The sequence below is a fragment of the Furipterus horrens genome, unplaced genomic scaffold (assembly GCF_987537825.1).
Source record: "Furipterus horrens unplaced genomic scaffold, mFurHor1.1.pri manual_scaffold_8, whole genome shotgun sequence".
Classification (NCBI taxonomy): Eukaryota; Metazoa; Chordata; class Mammalia; order Chiroptera; family Furipteridae; genus Furipterus; species Furipterus horrens.
The window spans coordinates 14,368,129-14,387,468 of record NW_028327178.1 but is presented as its reverse complement, the minus strand read 5'-3'; the positions used below and the strand labels follow the sequence as shown (position 1 = coordinate 14,387,468).

At 38.7% G+C, this 19,340-nt stretch overlaps 1 protein-coding gene across 2 annotated transcripts in view; it reads left to right on the top strand.

Moving 5' to 3' along the window:
* Positions 1-18,483, top strand: part of DCC (DCC netrin 1 receptor) — a 1,006,514-nt gene extending 988,031 nt beyond the window's left edge. For both annotated transcript variants that reach the window (XM_090285089.1, XM_090285088.1), the window contains exons 28-29: positions 15,477-15,619; positions 18,394-18,483. In XM_090285089.1, coding sequence (XP_090141215.1) covers positions 15,477-15,619; positions 18,394-18,483 — 233 coding nt within the window. The remainder of the gene's footprint in view (positions 1-15,476; positions 15,620-18,393) is intronic.
* The last annotated feature ends 857 nt before the right edge of the window (positions 18,484-19,340 follow it).

The following is a 19,340-nucleotide window of genomic DNA, read 5'->3' as shown; positions in this document are numbered from 1 at the left end:
AGTATATGCCAATAGAATGGGCCCTTGCTCGGAAGACAGAATGGTGAGCACAGAAGAGCAGGGTGGCTGCTCGGAGCTGTTGGAATATCGTGTCCTGAGTCTAGAGTGAGCCATGACCTCTTTGAACAGGTTCTTCTCAAATCATAAATTCATCTGACAGCCAGGAAGCTATCTTCCACCAGCAGCTGTAAATGATCAAACTGCATTAAGTAGTATTTCCCTTCCATTTTCTTAATCTGTGTCTCCATCAGTTGTTATGAATGTTTGTTCCTCAACCCCAATAAGGATTTATGGCCCATAGCGTGCAGATTTGGCGGTAACGTGCCTGACTTCTTCTCACCCATAAACACTTCATCTCCTGAATTGCTTCTCACCATGAACCCATTTAATGTGTCCAAAGCCTAAGAATTTCCTAGATCTCAGCTTTAACTTCCCACTTAGCTATCCCCAGCACTAACCTTCTGCAAAGAGAATGTCAGGGCAAGGAAGAGTAAGAAGTGAGAAGCAAGAAGTGAGCTGTTGCAAGTGAGAAAAAGAGGTTATTCCTTGAACACATGTAAGACATTACTGACATCTGTGTCTTCTCATTTACAGATAATATATTGTGTTTCATTTAAATTATTATGGTATGATTCATTTTCAGATATGATTTGAGATATCAATTGGTAAACTCTCCATGAACATGACTATCTAAAGCAGGACTTCTCAAGTTTTATATGCCTAGGAATCACCTGCAGATTTTATTAGGATGCAGATTCTGGTTTGATGGATCAGGAGGAGAGTCTGAGATTTTTGCATTTCTAAGAAGATTCCGGGTGATGCTGATGTTGCTCCTCTGTAGATCACAGTTTGACTAGTGAGGGTCTAGAACAGATCATGTGTTCTTCATCTGGGATTCATGAAAGAACTAGTGGATTTGGTCAGTCATTTGAACTTAAATTCACATTTCTGTGTGTGTGTGTGTGCGCGTGCATGCGTGCATGCATTGCTTGTAGTCTGTGGTTTCATAGCTTTTGTTAGAGTCTCAAATTACTACATATCTGTAAGAAGTTAAGAATCACATACTCTGTCATTTTGTCATCAACCTGCCTTTATGCTCAGCTAGGGAATGTAAACACCAAAATCTAGTTTTGTTTGTTGTTTTTCAAGAGCAATTCTAAAAACATTTGCAGAGATAACCTTCCAGAATTTAAGACCAAGAGCTAAACACTTTTGCCCCACTCAAATGAAATTCTGCAGAATTAAATCATTCATCTTCTGAAGAAACACCTGGGGCCTTTGTGTACATTTTTAAATACCTGATGAAGGAGTTGGTTAGATTAGTGGGGGAGAGGATAACTTTTAAAGAAAAGTAATCTGTTTATCCAATAAATGATTGAGCAATTAAAGCCTTCCTCCTGCTCTCATCCCTCCATGTCCCCTCCCCCACTATTGATTTTACGTTTAAAGTTTTTGTTTTGTTTTAATTTTTTCTGGATAGGAGGTTTTGATTTTAAATAGAAACAGGTACTATACAGTCAGCTACCAGTCCAGGAGTATTTGAATTGGAGAACTTCCAGATTAGAGAGGGAAAAAAGTGATAGAATATTGCAAAGTACCCCTGAGAAAAGCATTTAAAAATGAATTTCCCTTGGTCTCTTGATGTTGTTAACGTTTGAGAATTTTCTGCCTAGAAGCCTCATACTTACCACTCTCCTTGAGTTTCTGGATTAGACAGATCATGAATAACCCAGTTACTAGAAGCTGGCCTGGGGCACCCTCTGCCAGGCAGGTACTGAGCCCACCACTCAGGGACCATCCACTCTCCTCCTCCAACTCCACAGCACTTGTTGCCTGCCAGATGCCACGCAGTGCCTTCTCTAATTCTTTGCTCGTCAAAACTCTAATTTTACCTACTTATTCTGTATGTAGTATGATCCTAATTAAATATTTCACATTTACATGACTCGTCTTCCCAAACAAATACTTAATATCATGATAGACATCCATTTTCAATAGTCTTTAATCTAACAAAGAAGTCTAATTATGTATTGGGCATTGATAGCTACTCAAGGAAAAATGCTTTGATTCTCACCATGACAATGACATTTGCAAACTTTTTAATGAAAATCACGATTAGAAAGTATTTAGCCATAAGTTTACTGTCCTGTTAATCTTCACAAAAACACCAAGAGAAAAATATTACTTCTCTCAATTTACTTATGAGATACCTTGGGATTGCAGAAGATAAAATAATTTATTCAGTGTCACATATTGAAATGACAGGGCAAGAATAAGAACCTAGGATTTTCTGAAACCAAAGCCTACTTGTATGAACTATCTTATAATAAATATACATAAAGGATCAATGAAAGTTTTATTTCTGATTGGAAGACTAGATGAAATATCTATATAGTTGTCAAAACCCCAAAGATAATGTGGATTTATTTCTAACCTCAGTATAAGATAGCCTACAGCCTGTTTTTTCAGAACTAGCTTCTATCAACTTTATAGATATAAAATATTCAGGAACTTATGCTGTAGAATATGTTGAATATTGAAGAGTTTATGAAACACTGCATAGAAACATATTTTTCTCATAAATAATTTCCATATATGGCCCCAAGAGCTCTTCTTGCTCCAGCATGACTGGATTAGTCAGAATTTTTCATTGACATTTAGTTCCACTGCAGGTAAAGAAGAATAAAATCTCAGTTAACTAGTATCTTTGGGGGAAATTGCATTTCTGGACAGCTCAGGGCAAAAAAGAAATCATTTTATACTACCTAAATATTTATCCATTGCCAAGTCTATTTATCTATGAACTACGGAGTAAGGAGAATGCCATTTTGTACAAGCATTTTCCTTAAATCCCACACTATCTCTATAAAGTAAGCCATGTCAATTTATAGGGTCTGAACCCAGGGTATAGAAGAATTTAATAACATCTCCAAGGTCACAGCTATTGAAGGGCAGGGGCAAGATATAAGTCTAGTTTTGCGTAACTATAATACTTATTCCCTTCCCCAATTGCTGGAGAATCACAAAAGTGTACCAGGAAGAAGGAAAGAGAAAGTAAAAGCCCAGATGAGAAAGTACCTCATACAAGATATTTTCAGAGTCTATAGATAAAGCAGTCTTGCTAGGGAGGATGATTTGCAGAGCAATTATGAGCTAATCAGCTGGAAAAGGACAGGGTATGGTGAATGAAAACAGAGCAGTGTTTTGGGGGACTCAAATAGAAACCAAGATTGAGAAAGAAAATGTGTTATGTAGATTGATGGCAGTGGAAAATAGAGGGAAGAGACAGACACAAGAGTTGTATTGCAAAAGAACAAAGAGATGGCTGAGTGAATAACTGGGTATGATGAATGAGGGAAAAGGTGAAGTCCAAGGTGACTCTGTTGATGTCTTTGGGAACATGGCTAGAAACAAACAGAAAGAGGGAAGTGAGCTGAGAAGTGACTCCTAGAAAGGCGTGGGAGAGTGGGAGCCCAGGCGAAGTATGCTGGGCATGAAGGGGCAGTGGGACATGTGAGGGGAAATACATCATGGAGATGGTAAAGTGTTAAGAATTCAAGAGGGACATCACAACTGACAGGTAGACTGGGTTATCATTCTCAGAAATTTAAGAGGTTTGGCATAAAGTAGACAGAGCTAGATGACAATTCCCAAGGACAGAATTCGAGAGAAAATAAAAAATTTGAAAACTGAAACTTAAGGTAAATCTACATTTTATGAGGGAGTAAGACCAAGTACTAGAGGTAGGAGAACAATGATGGTATAATTTTTCAGAAGCCAAGAAGGGAGAGTATTTAAAGGAAAAGGCAGTGTAAAATATAATATCCCTTGATTAAAAGTTGCCACCGATTTGTTTTTCTTTGGATGTTTTATTATGAAATATCGGTTGCTCAGGAAAATTGGTATTTATTATAAAATATCAATTGCTCAGTGAACTCCTACATACCTACTACCTAGATTCTATAATTAAAATTTTTTATATTTTCTTTGCCACCTATTTATACATCTATACATCTATCTTAATGTATATCAGTTCACTTTACCTCTAAACACTTCAGCAAGTATATGAAGATGCCATTGCTTTCAGAGTCTACTATTGATTTAGTTGTATAATTTTAAAAGAAAAAATAAAACTATAATAATTGTACAAAATCACTGGTAAGAAGCATCTTGATTTCAGTACTATTGCTGTGAATCTTAGAACTAAAGAAACATAATTACTAACAAATCCCATAGAGAGGTTAACAGGGCAGATAACTCATTAGGTTGAAAAGTTATGAGAGTATTTACGACCTTTATAGCTGACATTTATATAGATTGGTGAGGGCAAAAGCCAGGTGGCTGAGAGAGCCAGAATGAATATATAACTAGGTGAAGGGCAAGTATAGGCCACTTTCTAGAAGTGCGGGAGCCACGTGCAGGAGGGCAGTTGGCCAATGGTGAACATGATCCCATTCACTTCAGTTGTTTTCCTCAATGGGATGGAAATGGTGATGGTGTTCAATTCTCACAACTGAAAATCTTTTTAAATAAATGACCACGCCTCATTGACTAAGTTTCTCTGAGCTCTTAACGTGTTCTTGTGCCTTGAAGATACTATTCATGCTGTGCTTTGGCGAGTCTGAGAAATACACATGTAAAACTTGGGAGACATTGGGTTAAATTGACAATGTATTAACCTCAGAATGTAATCTGGAAGTTATATTTCTGGTTATAGTTATTATATCTACATGAACGTGTGTGTGTGATTTGATGACTTCTATTAAAGATGAAACCAGATAAAAAATAAATTATTCCAGGATATTAAGAAATCTGGTTCTGAGTTATAAAGGTGTTACTATAAGGACAGAATCCTCTGTGATAATCAAATTGTCTTTATGAAGGGAAATATTCCCAATGTTTACAAAATAAATTGATTTTTAAAAAGTGGAAATTATTATGTTTATACAGCATATGAAATATTTACCAGAAATGTAATGTGTTGCATACTAATGTGGCTGAATTTGGGTGATAATGACATTCTACACAGTACATGATTTCAAAAGTTATGGAAGGCTGATGTCTGGATATCTGCACTTTCTTCATTTTCCTGCTGTTTTCATGAAATAAAATGGAAACTTTTTGCAGAGTCGTATGTTTTTTATAGAGTTGAAAGTGTGGTTTCTCCAAAGTTGATCAATAGGATATCATCAAAAAAATAATAATAAAGGAGGGATTTTTAAGCCTATTTTTCATTAAGAACAAGATTGACAATTTTCCTTCCATGAGCACAAAACATCTGAATTACAGTAACTATAAAGTGCTCAAACTTGTTGTTTCTTGTTGCCAATAGGATAGAAAATGTTAGAAAATTAAAGAATAGAGTTGGCCAGAGGATATAAATGACTCTTTTCTAACAAACTATCTAAAAATTATCTTGAATGTCCATGAAATTAACTGAGAAGACCCTTGATTTTTGCCATGATATGCCAAGCAACAGAGGAAGCTAAAAAACACCTCTTAAAGTGAGTAATGGAAATCATGTGGAATCATATTCTTACCTTTAATTATGGGAGCCTGCTAAACAGCAACACAGATGTTTAATTTTAAGTTTGGAGTTTTGGCTTTGGTTTGTTTTAGTCTTTTGTTGATATGTGGTGTAGGAACCTCAGAGAAGCATCAAAAGGAAGGGGAAGCTAAATCACTGATGACCTAATTTCTCATGACCATTGATGATTTTCCTGAAACTTTTCTTGTTCTATGAGGTTTTTAAATCGAGAGAAGCAGGAACGGGCAGAATTTTGATTGCAGTTTCTGCAGGCTCATCTGGTTGTTGTGGCTTTTCTCTGCCTCGGTCTTATTTCCAGGAACAAATTTATAAAGTATGGTATCAACTACTCTGTAGGAATTAGGCACTGATATAGGTCCTCAGGATAAAAAGATACATTAAACAACGATTTTGTCCTGGAGGGCTTCTTATCCATCCTTTGCATAGTCATTCCTTCCCAACATAAACTTCACAGATAACTTTATCAATTCTACTCTTTTTAAATCCTTCTGCAAGGCTCTTTTTACTCATTTTAAAATGCAAAACAAACACTCCTTTTGTAGACATAATTTTTGTGGATTGAAAGCCATCTGGGACAGTATTTAAATCATGTTTCCAACACAGTTGGTCACTTGCTTCCCTCTAGTATTTTGGTAACTTTGCTATTTTCTTCAATTACTGTGGGGTAGCTTCTGATGTGTCCAGTGAATTAGGGACTTGCATTCCAATTCACAAAGGTGTGAAGGTACAACAAGCCACAAATAAGTAGAGTTAAGAAAGGTCCTATCTTTATAATTGGGGTTACTAGATCTTATTATAACTTTAGAGGAGGATTGAATTACTTACTGGATTATTGTTATTTAACTGTTCAAACCAAGAAGCTGTATGCCTTGTAGCCAAGGGAGAAAAGAAGAAGGAAAATATATTAGTGTCAGATGTGAGAGGTGTCCCAAGAAGCAGAAGTTTCTCCCCTAATCCAGGTGCAACTGTGACTAAAGACCCATTTGTAGAAAAGCATTCTTAATATGGCCTTTCTCTCATTTATTTTGAAAATTGTAAACAAACCCAAGAAGGGAAAAATAATAAGGCACTAACAGTTTGTCACATTTACATTATGGGATCATTTTCTATCATAGGGATGGGAGGGATGATATCTCATACAGGGTGTATACAAAACGAAGGGAATGGGGGACAATATGGGAGAGAAAGTACCTCAAAAGGAAGAAGGGATACAAAAAGAGGAAAGATAGTTGAAAACAATCTTCACCACTTGCAGTATTCAAACAAAGGCAAACTTTAAAACCATGTACTACATTTATTATTCTTTTCCAGGATATCAGAAGTGTACACTTCTGTGATGGAATGACATTTATGCTAGCATTGGCTGACCACTTAGGTGGAACCAAGTCTTTCTGGGATAAATATGGAGAAGTAAGCAGGGATATGTCAATGTATTCCTTCTCCTACCTCTCTCCCATCACCCACCACCACCATCCCACACTGACAGTTGTATTCTCTCCTCTTCTCCCACTCTCTCCTTCTGTTTCCAGCACTAAGGAAGTCTTGTCCACTTCACTTTGCTTTCCATCAATGCCTACATTGTAGATTTTATTTTATTTGTTTTTGTCTAAGAAAAAACATCTACTTTAACAATAGTCAACTCCTACTCACCAGTTGAGTGGCTTTGAGCAAGTTGCTTATCTTCTTTGAACTTTGACATTCCCACCTCCAAGACATGAGCAATAAGATATTTTAAAAGGCCCATTTTTAAGTACATAAAGGACACAGTAGGCATAGGGGTTTTATCGTAGTTTATGCACCTGTGGGAGAGGGAACGGGTGCCTAAGTTCACCCCTTCTCTCTCTTGTTCCAGTTCATGTAAATAATGGGGGGGGGGCTGTAATCATATGGGAATCAAGGACCCAAGAGAATCATAGCCCTCTGGCTGTGCTAGGTAAAAACATCTGGGGGCCTCTTCCTCCATCCCTGAAGGCAGGAGTGTGGGCTCACCAGCTGTGAGCCTGAACAGAGTAGAGATCCGTTGGCTCTGTTGGAGTCAGGCCTCGCCTGGCTTTCCTAAGAAATGCAGCCTTCAGCAAGTTCATGGCCATGGAGTTGGGGGTCTCCTCTGTCACAGGGCAGGCAGGTTTAAGAACTTGCATGATGACTGTTTTCACATTAATTTTACCCTCTCACCTTCGCAAACAGGTGGCACAATGAAAATCATTTCCTTGTCAATGAGAATAATCCCCCCTTAAACCTCACAGGGAAAAGAGCAGAAAAGGAGAAGTGATGGGCAGAAGCACTTCATTAACACATCCTCAGTGTTTCCTTTATCTTGGAGGAGAAACGGGAAGGTCAGACAAAAAACACAAAGCTTCTGTTCTCAGAAGTGGCATTTAGGAACCCTTATCATCGTTGTAATATAATATACATAGTAGATTAAATGCTTGAAGACTGATGCTAAAACTATGTTTGAAATTTGATCACTTTTATTCAATACTTATGAACATGAAAAGGTAGAGAGCATTAGAAAGTTTTCCTTATACAGGTCTTACTTCTTTTAGAACCTGAGAAGTTCCTTACATGTGAGGAGTTTATACAACTACATGACATTGCATATGCCCACAGACAACCTGAGCACAGAGCAGTTACTTAATCATAAAAACATGTTACAATAATATCACAGTTTCTTTAGAAACTCAAGCAAGTGAGACTGTTTCATTTGTCAGGCATCACAGAATAGGTAAGAATGAAGAGGAGAATCCAAGCCTCCTCAAAGTTACCCATGTTAACTTTATTTTTTTAAGGGTGAAAGAATGGAAAATGAGACAGGAAATAGGAAAAAGTGGGCAGGGACAGTAAAATTTATACTGAAACCAAAATCATACTACAAACTGGCCTCAGGTTTGACCCAGGTGAGTCTGTTCACTCCATTCCCATTGCAGGTTAATCTAACGTGTCTCACCAAGAATCATTTTACTAGGGAGAAGCCTCTGCAGGGAGATGCTAACAGGAGTCTGCACCTGGCAGTCATATATTATGTACCTAATGAGCAAATGACGTGTTTAATAACTGCACTGTGAAAATCAAGCTTAACACAGTAAATCCCTGCTGAGGTTGCTCATCTCCACCATATGCACACCGCCGGCCATCTCAGAACTCCAGCATCGTTTGTATTTCCCCCCCTCGTGGGCACTGCTGCGGAGAAGAGCGTGAAAACCAAAGCAATGCTCGCCGAATGCATTTTACTCGTATATCAGTGTCAACCCATTTATTTAGCCTGTTAGCACCGTGTGTTTCACCTAAGGGTCACCTGAAACACTTATTCAATGTGCACCCTGGGTAGAGGGAGAAATATAGCACTTGCAGGTTGAACAGTTGTAAATTTAAATTTTTCAATGAATCATGCATCATTTAAACTCCTAATAGTGCTTATTTTCAGTTGAGCTCTGTTGTTAGCTTGAAACACAAAAGCAAAATAACCATAGTTCTTTCGTTTTTTTTTATTAATGCTTTTAAGAGAAAACTATAGAATATTTTTTCTAGAAAATACCAGTTTAAAATCCAATTATTTTAAATTATGATTTAAGGATTCACTTGCTGGAGATTTCTTTGGATTCATTTTTACTAATGAATTAACTAACACATCTTTAATCTTTAGGAGAGCAAAGAAATGTGAATGTGAAGTTCAGTATAGATAGAATAGCTATATTTCCCTTCCTTGTATAATTTTGATAGCTAATAGCTTAAAGAGAAAATTGTTTAACTTTTATGAATGTAAAGAAATCAAGACCCAAAGAAATTAAGCTATTGAGCCAAAGTCACAAAAATAAGACTGGGTCTCCTAAGTCTTAAGTGAGGACACTGCCTCAATATTTGGATATTTAGGTGAGCATTCATTCTGTCCTTGGAATTAATTGTGTAGATCACATACATCTTACTATCTTGGAAAAAAAATAAATAATATGGGAAATCCAAACCTTTTGTCATAAAGATTAGCTTAGTCTTCAGATTGGAGCCCCTCATGTCTCATTTGCTTACCATCCTCTCTGAATGTGACGTGAATTTTTTTGCTCATGTTCTGAAAGTCAGTCTTCAGATTTGAGAGTGATTATAGAGAATCTTGATAGTCAGGCTAAGATTATATTAAATTAGCAGTTGGGGGCCATGAAATGGATTCTTTTAGCTTTTGTCTTTCCTTTTCTTTTGCTCTGATATATTGCTCTGAAGTTTATAGAGGTTTCATTTCACTTTCTCATGTTTGGACCAATTACCAATGTAAGTGCCATTCTCCAAAGCGAAGAAGTCAATATGAAGTGTTCTCTGTTGGCTACTCCCTAGATCTACGAAAATGGGAGAAGCTGTCAAAAATTATATCGCTTCTTGACTTTGAAGAACAGGAGTTTAATACGCTAAAGAAAATGTTTTGTGTTTTGTGTTTTTTTTCCTAACTGCTACTGTTTTCAATTCATGGCTCGCTAGCAGTGTGTCAAAACACCACTGGGTATGACAAAGGCTACCATGCCTTAAAAGAGCTTATCATGCAGATGAAGAACACAAAGAAGCAGGGCAGAGCTCCAAGAACAAAGTGGCTTTTAAACTCACTCCTGAGGGCAGGATAGAAAAGGCCAGAGAGCAATGGAGGAAGTGGGACAGGGCCCCAGGGGCAACTGAAATCCAGAAAGTTGCAGTAGGAGGAATGGACTCTGGATAACTGTCAGAAGCAGCACTTCATCAGCACGTTAGGGGAAGCAAGATCATTCTTCATCTCCTCCTCAGATTAGACTGAGCTCCCAGCCATCAATTACTTACCCAAATGACAGGTGACTACCCTGCTCTCTCACTTGAACATAATCCATGACATAAGACTGGTTATTCTATGAGAAGATGTTTGTCTGGTTTCAGCAGTGTACACAGAAAATGGATTCAGATTTTAGCCTTTTACGAAGATCACTGGTAAGCTCTCAGGCATGAAGTGAAGGATTAAAGGCATGTCTCATAGACCAGTGGAAGAAAAGGATGCCACCTAGAAATCAGGACAGGAGCCAGTGACACATGGTGAACTACATTAAGTGAAGGAAAAAGCACAGCTTGGTGAGCTTGTGAGGACCCAGCCTTCACCAGTGTCCAAGCTTAAAGCTTCTGAGGTTCAAAGTAGAACATGCTGGATCTACCCAAATACCAATGTAACTCCACCACATAGGTCAGAGCTAGTACCCACCCAAGGGCTGAATCACAGTGTCAGCTTCCCAACATGGGGGTTTTAAAACATCTTCTCCTCTCTACTAAAGGGCAGTTTTGAGACCTAAGCTGACATACTGTTTGTTGATAAATCTCTCCTGGGAAATTTCACTTTGTAGCCTTTTTTTTTTAATGCCCCATTCTGGAAGAGGAAATAAAAGTGTTTAGGCCCTATACTACACTAGACAAACCTTGCTAATAATGAACTCTAGGAGGCTGCTCAAATTCTTCTCCTGTACTGAATTTTATTGAAATTAATTCTACCTCGATCTCTTGATCTCCAGGGACCCCAGTGTTTTCTTCAGCAAAATAAAGAAAAGGTCATTTAGATGAACTCCAAGAGCCCATGAGTTTCCAGCATTCTAAATTTCTTTGAATGTGTGAATGTTATTTGAGAAAAGGCAGTCACTTGAGATTTAAACACATTGTGTCGTCTTTGAGCCAAGACAATGTCTTCAATTCCTTTTGCGAAAGGCACTGTGTCTTGTCTAATGTTCAACATTCAGTAGGTTCTAAATGTATAACTGTTGCCTGGACACTAGAGACAATCAATTATTATAATGACCTTCTCTTTAATGGGTTTGAGTTATGGCGCTCTTTAGGCATAACCTGCTTCTTATTGTAATAACACAAGTGTTTCAGACACAGAGTCTACACTGCAGATCTATCCAACGATTCAGGATCCTGGGCAGAAAATATATTATCAGAATATGTTTTTATAATGAGAACTGTAATTTCTCTACATGCAAAACTACAAAAAGAATAGTCTACACTGCAGATCTATCCAACGGTTCAGGATCCTGGGCAGAAAATATATTATCAGAATATGTTTTTATAATGAGAACTGTAATTTCTCTACATGCAAAACTACAAAAAGAATAGTCAAATATTAGGAAATTATGTAGAACAGTGTGATGAATTCTGAAATAGTATTTATTCTTGTATTTTTCCTAGTGTAAAGCAGGCACAGGCCTGTCTGAATTTCCTACACAATCAGTTCTGCTTGTGCCACGTAACTTTCCTTGCATCGCTCTCTTTGTATGCATCTATGTTAAATGAATTGCTTCACAAAATATATCAGACACACATTGCATGTGTTTGATTAAGAGTTAAGTAATAAATGTTTTCATAAATAGTTTAACTTAAAAATTAAAAATAAATAAAATAAGTAGATTCCATCATCCATGACACCTAGGTGCAAATCGTAGCAAATATATATATATATATATATATATATATATATATATAATACATCATCTGTATATTGCATTGTAAATACAACCAATTTTTGTGGGTGATTTTATATCCTGCAACTTTTCTGAATTTATTTACTAATTCTAACAGTTTGGGGTTTTTTGGTGGAACCTTGGGTTTACACTTACCTTCAATTCTTCTTTTTCTCTCTTGCTCTGTCATTCCTCTACATGCAAATAGCCACCAACTAACTCATTTCAGTTTGTTTTGATTTCACAGTGTTTTTAATCTTTGATACTTCCAATGTGATTGAATGAAAAATTGTATCTACAATGTTTAGGGCAATGCATAAAGAATTTGTTTTCTAATAAAAGCTAGTACTACATCATTAATAAATCGCCAATTATATATGCAACATAAATGTAAGCAGAAAAAACACCGTTACTCCCAGTTATTTACTACAATGGAGTATCAATCACGTTTACCAACTGATCTGTGCAGGGCTGAGATTAAAATGCCTATGAAGTAAATTCCCTGTAACGGCCAATATTATGACAATGGTGATGGTTTCACTGTCAAACCTCTAGGAGCTCCATATAACATTAGAGACCCCAGTCTTCTCTCCTATCATCTAAAAGGCAGCACTAATAGTTAAAAGCTTAGGCTGTGAGGTCAATAGGACCTGAGGTGGAAGCAGATAAAGTACTTACTAACTGTGTGACCAGGTATATAATATAGACCCTCTTAGACTAAATTTTTTCAGTTGGAAACAGGTGAAAAATAATTTCTGCCTCATAGGGTTGTTAGGAGGTGTCTTAACATATGTGGGCTGCTGTAACATCCTACAAGACCATCTGAGTATATTTCAACCTATGTGTCTGCCAAAATGGAAAAAACAAAGATAGGCCAAGGTTGTCAGACAACATATTCAGTTAATTATTGTATCCATACAGCAAGTAGGTTAATTCATCGTGTCCTCTACCATGAACTACTGTTTTCCAAGGTGATACATGGAACTTTACCCTGGCTGGTTTGGCTCAGTGGATTGAGCGTCAGCCTGCGAGCTAAGTGTCGCTGGTTCGATCTTCCAGTCAGGGCACATCAGAGAAGGAAAACTCTGATTCCAAAAAACCTCCGCTGCCTTGCGGCATACCTCTTCAGGGGAAAGGCTAGGGGAGTAAACCCCGACAGAAAATCCGGAGCCGGAGTCCCTAAGGCGGTTTGACGTTGTAGTCAACACCGGCAACTCCTGCGGCGCACCTGAAGCCAAGCTGTATTGACTCCGTCTTTCCCTTGGATCCTTCAGCTGCGAAGAGAGGGGGGGTCTGCTGCATGGGCAACAGCAGACCCTCCATATCACCCTGCCCAGGCTCTGTAGCTTCAGCTTCACTGGAGAGGACACTCCAGCGACATCGCAAGATGTCGATTCAACACGGGAGGAGACAGATACCGTGTCACTCCCGAGTCGGACTGCACAGCCATTCTCGGCGGTGCAGATAGACTCTTAAGAAGCTACACCATCGTCTCTTGAGACGGACGGCTGCCGACGACTATATATATATATATATATATGGTAGGGGCAGGAAGCGTTGTTAAAATGCAGCTACTCTACTAAACATAGTGCAGGAAGGGATGGCTCACGGAGTGTGCTAGCAGGGACAGCTTCCCGTGGCAATAAAGCTAAACGCCGGTTTAGGCAGAACATTGTGAACATTCTAGAAGGGAATATAAAAATAACTCAGAAAATGCAGCTCAAGTGGGAGTTCAGTAGATACATTCTCAGGCTTCACCAGTGCGCTATGAAAATTCCTCTTCAAACTCTGTGCTTGCAGTTAACTAAGTATCTACAATATTAATGTGAATTACACATATCAGAGCACCTGGAGGGCCCTTTCATAGCATCATCTCTGCAAGGGTTTTTAGTGCCTGCCTTTGTGTTTGGGTTTACAACTAAGTTGGCTTGGAGAACATTGTATTTATATACAGTCAGAGGCTTAAGAGAAGAGGATAGAGGTGAGCTTAATAAACAAATGGTTTGTTCGCACCCAGGGAAGACCAGCTGGAATGACATTCTCTAGAAGAAGGAAGGTTTGCCAGAGAAAATTGGTAGTGGAAACTGAGCACATTTGACAAATCCAAAATGACCTGTGTCATAGAAGTCAGTATCAATTTTGTATGGCTCTTCTGTTTTAGCCCAACAACCTCATTTGTCACATTGAATTAATAATGTTTATTCAAATTGTACTGTATGTATAGGACTTGGAGCTTGTGTAGATCACCCTCTAGTGATAAATCATTTCAACTGCAGACTTTTGATTTTTGAAGTTGAAGAGAGAAATGATACAAGTATGAAGGAATTACATGCTAGGCCATGCATGGTATGAGAAAAGATGCTTTTGTTAGGATGTAACATTTATTTTACTTGACATATAGAAAATTGCCCGGCTACTAGATTATTTGCATTATTTATTTCTCAATTAAAAAAATGCCCCCTATTTCTCTTATTGTAAAATAATTTTTGAGCCTTCTCACTTTAATTATGTTTTCCAAAGTGTAGAAAAAACAATTTACAACTTTTAGCCCTCAAAGTAGAGTATGCCACTGGAGTCATTGGCACTCAAATATCATCGCTGATGAGAGAAGAGAAAGGAAGCAAACTTCTTTTTATGATTTAATTCAATTCCTTCCATGCTTAGGTCTTGGCTGCTATGCTAACAATGACAAAAGTCCTCAGGTACAGGAAGTATACTAGCCTTTATCAAATTTCATTTGAAGCTATAGAGGCAGAGTTATATTCTTGCTATAAGCTAAGCAGGATTCAGAAAGCAAATTTCAAATGCAAAAGGAAAATGTAACCATTGTTTATAGCAGTCAGAAATATCCTCCATGAGAAACTCAGCAGAACCTCAAACGATTTGCATGAACATTGATATGTATTTTATTGAGAGAAACTATGCTGATCAGGAAAAAACAGTAACTTCCTTTTTTCCAAAAGAAAATCAGTAATGAGATTCTATCAGGTTAGCTGTGGAGGACTTTTTTTTTTTTAACTATAGTATCTAATACTCATTTGTAGACCAGAGCAAAGATTTCTTTAAACTGCACAAGTATTCCATAGTACTGTTAAACAATTTAGGGCTTAGGTAGGTGGTTTAGCAGTGGGCTTTCTGGCCCAAGGCTGAAATTGGCACCAAAGGCGCTCACCTGACACTTTATGGGGTATGATGCACAGTCCAGAGCTCCCAGGCAATCTTCATAGCATGATTTGAAATCCACTTGAAATTACATATGAGTGGGGGAGCTTCCTCTGGAGACACCTCATCAGAATCTGTCGTCCATTTAGTAGAAATAAAGTGTGCTCATTCATTGTGTCAGAATTTATCTCCAAACTACAGAATGAACAATGACCTGAAATCAGTGCCAACTCACCGGATTTGGCTAACGTGCTTGAGAGATTGATCCCCAGGCTGTTATACCGGTTATTTTCATCACTCTGTGTTTTCTATTTCAGCGCCCACTCTTCCTAAGACTCATGTGAAAACAGCATCTCTGGGGTTGGCCGGAAAGGCGAGATCCCCTTTGCTTCCTGTATCTGTGCCAACGGCCCCTGAAGTGTCTGAGGAGAGCCACAAGCCAACGGAGGATCCCGCCAATGTAAGAGCTCCCCTGAAATCCCTGCTGCATCGCGTGAATCGGGGGCAAGTGCTGTGCAGTTCAGTCTAACCCACCCAGCTCTCTCGTTAACTGCACCCATTGTATTGATAGGTCTTGTTGTCTGTTTTGTTCTGTTTTCCTGCACTTGCATATGAAGGGGAAAGAGATGATGGAAAAACAAAACAGATTAGAGTCATCCCATTTGAACCAAGAACCCTAGGTATGTGTATATGTGTGAATATATGACAGAAATATGTTACATAATTAACATACTTTTGTGTGCTTAAAAACAATTCAAATTTATAAGAATCTAATGCACTGCTCGGCCAGAACATAGCTGTTTACTGCAATATTTGTTTAGCCTCAGGGTTGTTGGCCATATCTCAAATCAGTTCAAACTCTTAAGTTTGTATATCTCATCTCATAATAAGTCATGCCAGTTGGCCCATTTTTACATCTATGGTTGACTCTAAGGAGCGACAGCCAAAGGTATAATATGACGAAGAGTAAGATTATACATGAAGGGAAATACAAAGATGGGGGAAATAATCTGTATCAGCACTAGTCTATGGAAATATAATGTGACACATGTGTAATTTTAAATTTCCTAGGAGTCATACTAAATGATGTAAAAGTCAATAGGTGAAATTAATTTTAATAATGTTTTTATCTAATCCAATATTTCTAAAATGTTTTTACTTGTTTGTTTCGTTTCCATTACCATTTAGTCCCCTTATACCCCCTCCCCCAGCAAAATCACCACACTGCTGTCCGTGTCCGTGAGTCCTTTCTCCTTTTTGCTCAGTCCCTGCACCCTCTCCACCCTCTCCATCGCTCCTTAGCTGTCACCTGCTCTCCATCTATGAGTCTGTCACTATTTTCCTTGTTAGTTCAGTTTGTTCACTGGGTTCCACACAGGAGTGAAATCATACAGTATTAGTCTTTCTCTGACTGGCTTATTTCACTCAGCATAGTGTTCTCTAGGTCCATCCATACTGTCACAAAGGGTAGAACTTTCTTCTTTTTTATAGCCAAGTAGTATTCCATTGTATAAATATCCCATAGTAATTTTATCCACTCATCTACTGGTGTACATTTGGGCTGTTTCATTTTAACACATAATAAATATTTTAAAACTGTCAACAAATTAACATTTATATACTAAATGTCCAGAATAGGGTGTGCATAGCACATCTCAGTTCAGACTATCCAGACTTCAAAAATCCAATAGTTACATGTGGCCAGCGGTTTTCTGGGCAATGAGATCTAGATAATTAAAGGAAAACAACTCAGACAAGTAAGAGCATTTGGGAAAGAAGTTACCAACTAGTCACTTCAACCTCCCTCTTTATATATAGACCATTATTTTTTAGCCAAATTGGCTACTTTTCAATCCCCATTAAGCTCTGAAGATTATGTAGTAAATATCCAACATGTTAATAGCACTTCAGGGGAGCTATTTCTTTAGTGGCTAGAGTGGCTTTGTGCCTACACTCCACCAGGGGTCTCATGGGATCAAGGGTATTTGTGTGGCAGGATTCCATATACATTCTGACTGTAGTGCCAAGTAATGCTTCCTGACCTATGCAGAGCTAGAAATTGTGACTCAGGCCTCAGTTTGGTTCCATAACTTAATCAAATGAATGAGCTAATTAAGATTAATCAAATAGGGCAGATCTGTAACAGTCAAAACAAAGGGTATGTAGAGAAAGGAGAAAGAGAAACTAGCATTTATTGGGCAGTTACTACTCATCAACACTGACTTACTGAATCCTCCCAGCTACCCAGGGAGGCAAGCTTGCTATTCCCACAACAAATAAGGAGACAGACTCAAAAAGCTAAGTATATAAAAGCTGGGATTCAAATCAACACCACAGGCTTTTTTCCCCCACTGGCTAACCATCAGAATTACCTGGGAAGCTTTAAAAAATACAGAGAGAGAGGTTCTAACCCTTTGTAAACCTACTGCATCAGAATCCCTGAAGCTAAGGCCCAGGGATCCATGATAGGTAATCATCAGCATTACTAATGGCTGTAGTTCTAGTGAGTGAGAGTTAAGAGAGTATGTTCACTAAGATTCCTGAAGTTCAACCTCTTCATTTTATCAACCAATACAATTTTGCCATAAGGTTACCTTTACAGCTACACACAGAGCCAACTCTGATTCGTGGTGAGAATTTTGTTTCCACACATAAACTGATGCCATGATCCTCAAACCTTTCATTGGTCAAAGCAAACCCATCAGGTTCCTACACAAAAGTGTGCTGAGGTTGCATTTCAAAGAAGAGAAACCAGTGACGTAAATAATGTTCAGATCCTCATGGGAGGCCTTTGGAAAGGAAAAAGAGTGAACGTATTGAGTGTGCCGTGTGCTGGACACTGTGATAGGTACTAAACATGCTGCGGGACGCTCAGGATAGGCTGTGAAATAGATACCATTGTCATCATCTTATAGCAGAGAACATCAGAGAGGTTCACTAACTTGTCTAAGACCACACAGCTCATGATTGTTAGAACTTGATTTAAAACAAGGTATTTGTTTTTCACTCTAAAGCTCCTTCCTTGTTGCAGGACTGAAGCTGGTGAAACGTTATGCAATCACTCATGGCTGCATTTTATGACCAGTTACCTTCGTACGTTGCAGCTCCTGGATACCGGCCACTGTGTCATGCTTGAGAATTCAGAGAGAAGCAGCTAGACATGGCCCCTGTCCTCCTAAAAGGCATGCATCGCTCTTCATATGCACTAACTCTTTGTTCTCATTCTTTCTCTAGGTGTACGAACAGGATGATTTGAGTGAACAAATGGCAAGTTTGGAAGGGCTAATGAAACAACTTAATGCCATCACAGGCTCGGCCTTTTGACACGTATTGCCGAAGAGAGGAGGTGAATTTTCCGGGGACTTTGCAGCATACCAATTACTCATCAACAGCACACATGTGTCCAAGAACTCCAACCAGCATACAGGCCGGCCATCAGGACCACTCAGGTCCAGAAGATCCTGAAGCCGTTCAGAAGGAATAATGGTCCCTTTTTTCATAGGCATCAGGAGTTCAGAAATGATGACAATGGGGTCTTGAAACAAAAGCTAAGATCCATCCTCACTGCGCTGTCAAAGCCGAAGCTGCTAGAATAGTCCTGGGTCCTTACCACTGCAATGATCTCACTGTCTGATGCTTACCTTTCCCTTCATCAAGGCCTGTCATTTTCTGCTGTGTAAGTCTAGTCTTACAAAATGCAAGTGCATTACTTAAGCCTGAACCATGCCATGGCAAACCCGTGTGAGCTTCCTCTTTTGTTTCCAACTCACAAGTACAGAGCGCCCACCAGAATTCTCTCACGACATAGCACCAAAGGATTGGATGTTTTCCTGACAGCACAAAAAGTACATAAGCAAACAAACGGGAGGCAGCAAATGCTTGTGTCCTGTAAGTCAGCCATTCATCTTGCCCAAGTGGCGGATATTAGCAAGTGGCTGTAAAACTCACCCATCTGAGCAAGTATTGGCAAATCTGCCCTTGGTTAACATTTGTGTCTGGAGAACAGGGGCATCAGAATCTGCCCTTGATGGCATCCTGCCCGCAGCAGTGCATTTCCTGGAAGAGGATACAACACGCAGTCTTCTCAGTCACGTGGTAATTCTGTGCTTAAGCTCGTAATAGGACACTTTTCGATTTGGGTGGCCACTGTGCCATACCACACTGTGATGACATTTCAAAGC